The sequence below is a fragment of the Entelurus aequoreus genome, linkage group LG11 (assembly GCF_033978785.1).
Source record: "Entelurus aequoreus isolate RoL-2023_Sb linkage group LG11, RoL_Eaeq_v1.1, whole genome shotgun sequence".
Lineage (NCBI taxonomy): Eukaryota > Metazoa > Chordata > Actinopteri > Syngnathiformes > Syngnathidae > Entelurus > Entelurus aequoreus.
In genome coordinates this window covers 40,069,024-40,077,251 of record NC_084741.1, presented here as the reverse complement: position 1 = coordinate 40,077,251, position 8,228 = coordinate 40,069,024, and the positions used below count along the sequence as shown (strand labels likewise).

Here is an 8,228-nt window from a genome sequence, read left to right as displayed (position 1 = left end):
TTTGAGGAAACACACATTTATGTTGACGTGGTGATGAAGCACTTACCTGTGGGTGCTGCCTACCTAAAAGAACTGAAAGAACAGCTAAAGAGAGACAGGGTGTGTGCACGAGTGATGCAGCTATGTGCAGAAGGATGGCCGGCACATGACATTAATGAACATCCTATTCGAATGTATTGGGCTGACAGGGCGGAAAACCCTACAGAGCAATACCCCCAGGAGATCCCGAGAGTGGGGGAGGATGAGATCTCCCATCGGACGGACCAAAGGTTAACGACCCTCGCAAACGAACTGACTACGAGTATGACATGTATCTGCGGCAAGCTGTGCAAAAATCAACGTGGCTTAAGAATCCATCAGGCCAGAATGAAATGTTTGGAGCGGGAGAGCGAGGTTCAACGCACAGGTCCTGGACCTGGTGAGACGCAGGAGGAGCCCGGACAGGAGACACCCCACAGATCCCAGTCCCTCCACGTACCAAAGTCTATCAATCCCAGCAGAGTAGTTCCACAGCAGCGGATTAAATGGCCCCAAGCAAACAGACGGAGCGAGTGGCTGCAGTTTGATGAGGATGTGTCCAACATCATCCAAGCCACAGCCAAAGGAGATGTCGACAGCAGGCTCCAGGCAATGAGTACCATCATCGTCAGCTATGGCTCAGAAAGATTCGGACGGATGGAGAAGGGCAACACTGAGGCCACCCCCTACACCATGAACCGCAGGGCCACTAAGATACACCAACTGCGCCAGGAGCTTCGAACCCTCAGGAAACAGTTCAAGAGAGCTGCTGAGGAGGACAAACAACCTTTAGAAGAGCTGCGCAACATCCTGCGGAAGAAGCTGACAACTCTCCGCAGAGCAGAGTGGCACAGGAGGCGTGGAAGAGAGAGAGCTAGGAAGCGAGCGGCCTTCATTGCCAACCCCTTTTGGTTTGCTAAACAGCTGCTCGGGGACAAGCGCAGTGGCCGGCTTGAGTGCCCAAGAGAGGAAGTGAATCGCTTCCTCCAGAATACCATGAGCGACCCACTGAGGGGACAAGATCTAGGACCCAACAGAGCGCTCATCAGCCCTGCGCCACCAACAGCAGAGTTCCAGTTGACAGAGCCCAGTTTGAAGGAGGTTGAAGAGGTCATCAAGGCAGCCCACTCAGCATCTTCCCCGGGCCCCAGTGGTGTACCTTACCTCGTCTACAAGCGCTGTCCAGGGCTTCTCAAGCATCTGTGGAAGACCTTGAAGGTGATCTGGCGAAGGGGGAGAGTGGCCGACCAGTGGAGGTGTGCAGAGGGAGTTTGGATCCCCAAGGAGGAGGACTCGAAAAACATCAACCAGTTTCGGACTATATCACTTCTGAGTGTGGAAGGGAAGGTGTTCTTCAGCATCGTCTCCCGAAGACTGACCGAGTTTCTCCTCAAGAACAACTACATCGACACTTCAGTGCAGAAGGGGGGGATTCCTGGAGTTCCCGGCTGTCTGAAGCACAACGGTGTCGTCACACAGCTCATCAGAGAGGCTCATGAGAGCAGAGGGGAACTTGCTGTGTTGTGGTTGGACCTGACTAACGCCTATGGGTCCATCCCACACAAGCTAGTTGAGCTTGCGCTACACCGCCACCATGTTCCCAGCAAGATCAAGGACTTGATCCTGGATTATTATAATAACTTCAGGCTCCGGGTCACTTCTGGGTCAATAACCTCTGACTGGCATCGCCCTGAGAAGGGAATAATAACAGGATGCACCATCTCCGTTGTCCTTTTTACACTGGCGATGAATATGGTGGTAAAGTCTGCTGAGGTGCAATGCAGAGGGCCTCTATCCAGATCAGGTGTTCGACAGCCCCCCATTAGAGCCTATATGGATGACCTTACCATCACTACAACATCAGTACCAGGGAGCAGGTGGATCTTGCAGGGATTGGAGAGGCTCATTGGGTGGGCCAGGATGAGTTTCAAGCCCGCAAAGTCAAGGTCCATGGTGCTGAAGAAGGGGAAGGTGGTCAACAAATTCCAATTCACAATCTCAGGAACGGTCATTCCATCCATCACGGAGCAACCAGTCAGGAACTTGGGAAAGCTCTTTGACTCCAGCCTGAAGGACTCTGCTGCTATCCAGAAGTCTACTGAAGAGCTTGGAGGGTGGCTCACCAAAGTAGACAAGTCTGGCCTACCTGGTAGATTCAAAGCCTGGATCTACCAGCACTCCATCCTTCCCAGAGTTCTGTGGCCTCTCCTTGTATATGCAGTCCCAGTAACAACAGTGGAATCCTTTGAGAGGAAGATCAGCAGCTTTCTGCGGAAATGGCTGGGTCTCCCCCGCAGCCTCAACAGCGCTGCTCTGTACGGGACAAGCAACATCCTGCAGCTACCCTTCAGTGGGCTCACTGAAGAATTCAAGGTGGCACGCACAAGAGAAGCCCTACAGTACAGAGACTCCAGGGACTGCAAGGTGTCATCAGCCGGGATTGAAGTGAGGACAGGAAGGAAGTGGAAGGCAGAAAAGGCGGTGGAGGTGGCTGAGTCACGCCTTAGGCAAAAGGCACTGGTTGGGGCCATAGCAACAGGGAGAGCAGGCTTGGGCTACTTCCCAAAGACCCAAGTTGGCCAGGCCCGGGGCAAAGACAGACGACATCTACTCCAGGAGGAGGTCCGAGCAGGCTTGGAGGAAGAGCGAGTGGGCAGGACAGTGGGACTCCGGCAACAGGGGGCATGGACAAGATGGGAGGGCACGTTGCAGCGCAAAGTCACCTGGTCAAACATCATGCAGGCAGACCTCCACCGCGTCCGGTTCCTCGTGGCAGCAGTTTATGATTCCCTCCCTAGCCCAGCAAACCTCCATGTTTGGGGGAAGAGCGAGACACCCTCCTGCTTCCTTTGCTCCGGAAGAGGCTCCTTGGAACATCTCCTCAGCAGTTGCCCAAAGTCTCTGGCTGATGGTCGCTATCGCTGGCGTCATGACCAGGTACTCAAAGCAGTTGCTGAGAGCATAGCCTCAGCCATCAGCACCAGCAAGCAACATCATGCGCCAAATAAGGCAATCTCATTCATCAAAGCTGGAGAGAGACCGTGTGCACGTCCAAAGACAACAACAGGACTCCTTCACACAGCCCCTGATTGGCAGCTACACGTTGACCTGGGAAAACAACTGAGGTTCCCCCAGCACATTGTAAAAACATCTCTACGGCCAGACATGATCATCATCTCAGAGGCTTCAAAACACCTCATCATGCTGGAACTAACAGTGCCTTGGGAGGAGCGGATTGAGGAAGCCAACGAAAGGAAACGTGCCAAGTATCAGGAGCTGGTGGAGGACTGCAGGGGCAGGGGCTGGAGGACTTTCTATGAGTCAATAGAGGTTGGCTGCTGTGGCTTTGCAGGACGCTCCCTCTGCAAAGTGCTTGACCGATTGGGAGTCACAGGGGCGGCCAAAAGCAGGGCCATTCAATCCGCAAGTGAAGCGGCAGAGAAAGCCATGAGGTGGTTGTGGCTGAAAAGGGCAGATCCGTGGGTTGCTACTGGGACACAAGCAGGGACTTGATCACCCCGGCTGGGTCGCCTGGACAAGGGTGTATGATGTTGTGAGACCCGAAACACCCGATGAATCCAGGATACATCACTGATGATGTGTACCAGTGCATCCAGGAGATGTATCTTTCAAGCAAATATTGTGTATATAAAAAACAGTTGTTAAAATAAGTCTGTCCACTGGTGCTCTGTCTTGCGTCATGTCATGTGATTAAAGTGTGTTCTTTGAGAACATTTTGACACTTATTAAAACAAGATTTTTAGCGTAAACAGTTCCTCCCAGGATCGGCTTGTTCTTCTTAGGTAATATGCCAAGCTGCGTTTGAATGGAGTCAAACATAATTAGTACTAATGTTGGATTGGTGAAACGGTCATGAGACACTGCCTGCTGACGAGCCACATGCGTTTTAACAAGCTGTAACCTGTATAGATTATAAATAATTATCATATGAATAAATGTAGTGAATAAAACTCAATGTAACTGAGTAAAAGTAGTGTTTCCTCTTCACAAAAATACTCAAGTAAAAGTTAAAAGTATGTTGCATTAAAACTACTCTGACAAGTACAATTTATCCAGTCACTTAAGTAAACGTAACGAAGTAAACGTAACGGAGTAATCTTAACGGAACAAACGTAATGCGTTATTACCCACCTCTGACAGGGTGTGAGTGATTTATGGTCTTGTTTGGTGCATGCGTTTTTGAATCCTTGTGTTCGCATTGATCTCTCTCGTAGGTGGGCATGCGTAGCTGATAGCTGTGATTGACAGCCATGAAAGCAAATACATTTTTAATTAGGTCTGCGACATTTATTTGAGGAATCTTATCCGTCCAACCAGTATTAGTAACATACGCAAACGGTTGTTGGTGATGCCGGTGGTTGGTGTAAGAAAATGGTTCTAGGAAGTCTTTTACCTGAAGTAAATTATTCTCTTCTTCTTGTTTATCCTCTTAATGAGCCAGCTGTATTCAAATTATAGTAAAATAATTCAAAGTTAAAAAATAACAAACATCTATATCTAAGAAGTCAGTGCCTCAAAAGCCACGAACCTCACTGCATCACTAAGGATGGTATCGTTTACATTTATACCAATACTAGTATCAAATCGGTACTAACGAATAGACAAGGTACACATTTTGTTTAAAAACAATGCATTTTTATTTTTAAAGGATTTTATGTCATGCAAGTTAAAGTAATTTAAATACTTCAATACTGAAAATAAAATGTTAAATATTAAATTCAACATATAAAAATACAATCCACACAATATTGTCGTACTTATCACAGCAAAACCAAAATAAATTACAGAACACAGCGAATGTGCAAAAAAATATACTTATTTTGTAAGAAAGGACTTGGCGTTCAACGCTTTTTATTTTGAAGGACGTACGTGTGCCTTTGGTCTTCAGGGTTATTGACGGCTGTAGTGTTTTGCTGAGAGACGAGGCTGTGTTCAGATGAATAGGACTTGTCGATTTCCTGTCTGCTGTCTTTTCGTCATATCAAGTCTGGCAGCAATGCAGAGGGGATGGCTTCAATTCCCGGGCTCAGGGTCTTTCTGTGTGGAGATTGCATGTTCTCTCCGTGACTGCGTGGGTTCCCTCCGGGTGCTCTGGCTTCCTCCCACCTCCAAAGACATGCACCTGGGGATAGGTTGATTGGCAACACTAAATTGGCCCTAGTGTGTGAATGTGAGTGTGAATATTGTCTTTCTATATGGGTTGGCCCTGCGATGAGGTGGCGACTTGTCCAGGGTGTACCCCGCCTTCCGCCTGAGTGCAGCTGGGATAGGCTCCAGCACCATGTGACCCCGGTACAAAATGGAAGGATAGATCGAAGTCTGCTCAACATAATCATCATCTTACAAAACCCTCAGTCACACTTGTGTTGTATTGTTGATGTTTAGAATTTTCCGGTCTGTGAATCAACTCCACACTGTGATTGGTGCATGATAAGGACGTTTTCTGTTGTTCTGACAGAGCTGGCTGCATTGAAATGTGTGTGTGCTGGTCGATCTAATCTATTGATGTATTGAGTGCGACCATAACATTTTGCACCAAAATGAGGCACCGACCCCTACTTCTTTTTTTTGGTTTGGTTATTCTACTGTGCATATTGGGTCTGGTGCATTTTAAGGACCGAGTTGCGGTACCCATCCTTACACATCCCTGGTTAGACTTTGTCCAGTCTATCACTAAAATAACACAACAGGCGTGAAGAGCTGCGCTCCACACCCCCACACTACATGCAGCCTAAACAAAGTGACCACCTGTGGCGCTGGAAGAGCACCCATCAGGAGCTAAAGCAGTTTCCTCTCCTCTCTTCTGCTGTTACATCTTCTTTGCAGCTGCAGAGTTTTTTATAAAAGTCATCAAGGGTCTATTCTGCTGAGCTCTCAAAGCGCCACCGCCTCTTCGCAGGAAGCACGGTGAAGTGTCGGGAATGTAACGTCTGTCAGGGGAACAGAATCCCAATGACTCCCTGTGACTTCCTCTGCTTTGCTAATATGACACTTAGCTCCTCTGCTCCCCTACTGCTTGTGTCTTTTGTAGTTCCTTCCACCATCTGGTGTAGGTGTCAATTTGAGACACACAGATAGTGTACAAGGATTACCTATAATACTATTTTACATAATTATTTATATTTATCAAAAATTGTTTCATAGATTTTGTATACTGGTAGAATGTAATGCTTTATTTAGCATGGATTGTCGGGGGTGTCACCCACATCTGCGGTCCTTTCCAAGGTTTCTCATAGTCATTCACATTGACATCCCACTGGGTTGTGAGTTTTTCCTTGCCCTTTTGTGGGCTCTGAACCGAGGATATCGTCATGGCTTGTGCAGCCCTTTGAGACACTTGTGATTTAGGGCTATATAAATAAACATTGATTGATTGATTGATATATAAATCACATTGGTAGAGGTAATATTATTTGCAGATGACAACTGCAATTTATATATTTCATCATGAAAAGCTGGTGCAGCTAGAGAGTGCACTGAAAAACATAAAGTATCTAGTGCAGCTAGGAAGTGCACAAAAGGAACAAAGAGAGCTGCCGCAAACAGCTACACAAACAATAGTCTTTAGAACAGCCACTAATAGTGCACAATGATTCAGCCCTGTTCAATTGACAGGGCTGGCATATATAGGGGCCAGATTGGCAACCAGGGTCAGGTGTGTCCAAGTGGCCTATCAGGGATAGGTCTGGGAGCCAGCGCTCAATGGCAGACAAGGGAAGTAAACTGGAAAAAATTACACAAGGCCAAAAACTGTCACAGAGTTCATGACACACAGAAGCTAATATATTAAAGAGATGGTTTGACAAAAGCAGACTATGCTTGAATTTCAGTAAAACTAAAATATTGCTATTCGGAAACAGTAAGAAAGACACAAATAGACGGAGTAGACTTTGACAGGGTAAAATAAATCACATTTTAGGTGTAACATCTCATATAAAAATTATACAACATAAGGTAGTGAGAGACGCTACAATAATGAACAAAACTAAATATGTTTTGGAACAAAAATCACTCCATATTCTCTATTGCTCGTTACCGTATCTGAGTTATTGTGTACAAATATGGGGAAATAACTACACAAGTACACTTAATTCAATAATGTCACTAACACATTTGAGTAACAAAAAAGGTTCAGTTAGGATAATAGATAATTTCGCTCCTGTATCAGTCGGTTCAAGGACTTGGTACATTTGCAAATAGCTGAAATTAAGGACAAAGCAAACCAAGAATGTACAACAATACTTCTCGACAATAAGACGAGAAATTTGAAAACACAAATCTTACTTATTTCACTATGTAAATCACAACCTTCAAAGAACTATTTATTGAGAACTTTGTTGGAATTTTTTAAATGAAATTATTTATTATTAAATGTGTTTGTGTTACAAATTGAGCACAGGAAGTGAACAAACAATTGTGTTAAAACAAATTGCTTTGAAATGGAAAAGGAGTACGATTAAATACGTTCTGCTTCTTCCTACTGCTTTTCAGACATGTTGTAAAGAGAAACCTGAAATATGTGATATCATATTGTAAAACTAAAATTGTCACTAAAATTGTAAATGTTGGAAACAATTTTTAACTATAACCATAACCTGTGTTTGTTTTAGGTTATAATTGGCAATTGTTGATATCCGATCCAATCCGATCCAATCCACTTTATTTATATAGCACATTTACACAACAAGAATGTTTCCAAAGTGCTGCACAGCCATGTTAAAAACAATATTAAAAACAATATTATGCTACACTAATGACTGAATAAAAACAAAGAATAAATGAATAGAAAACCAATACAAAAACAATATAAAAAATAAATATGATTAAAAACGATTTTAAAGGGTAAAACCAATTAAAACAGTAAAATAGACATACAAATTTATAAAAAACACAGAGGACAACAGAGGACAGAAGACCACACAACTCACGTAGTGTTAAAAGCCAAAGAATAAAAGTGGGTCTTAAGACGAGACTTAAAACACTCCACTGTGGAAGCAGTTTGAACATGGAGGGGCAGAGTGTTCCAGAGCTTAGGGCCGACCACAGAGAAGGCCCTGTCTCCCCTGGTTTTAAGTCTCGTCCTGGGCACCACGAGCTGGAGCTGGCTCTCGGACCTCAGAGCGCGCGCAGGAGTGTAAATTTGGATGAGGTCCGAGATATACTGAGGTGCCAGTCCATGTAAAGCTTTA

The 8,228-nt window shown here is 45.3% G+C and overlaps 1 protein-coding gene across 1 annotated transcript; it reads left to right on the top strand.

Moving 5' to 3' along the window:
* Positions 1–630: 630 nt before the first annotated feature.
* LOC133660667 (uncharacterized) lies at positions 631–3,531 on the top strand. The gene has a single exon (XM_062064246.1). The coding sequence runs from the start codon at positions 631–633 to the stop codon at positions 3,529–3,531; it is 2,901 nt and encodes a 966-aa protein (XP_061920230.1).
* The last annotated feature ends 4,697 nt before the right edge of the window (positions 3,532–8,228 follow it).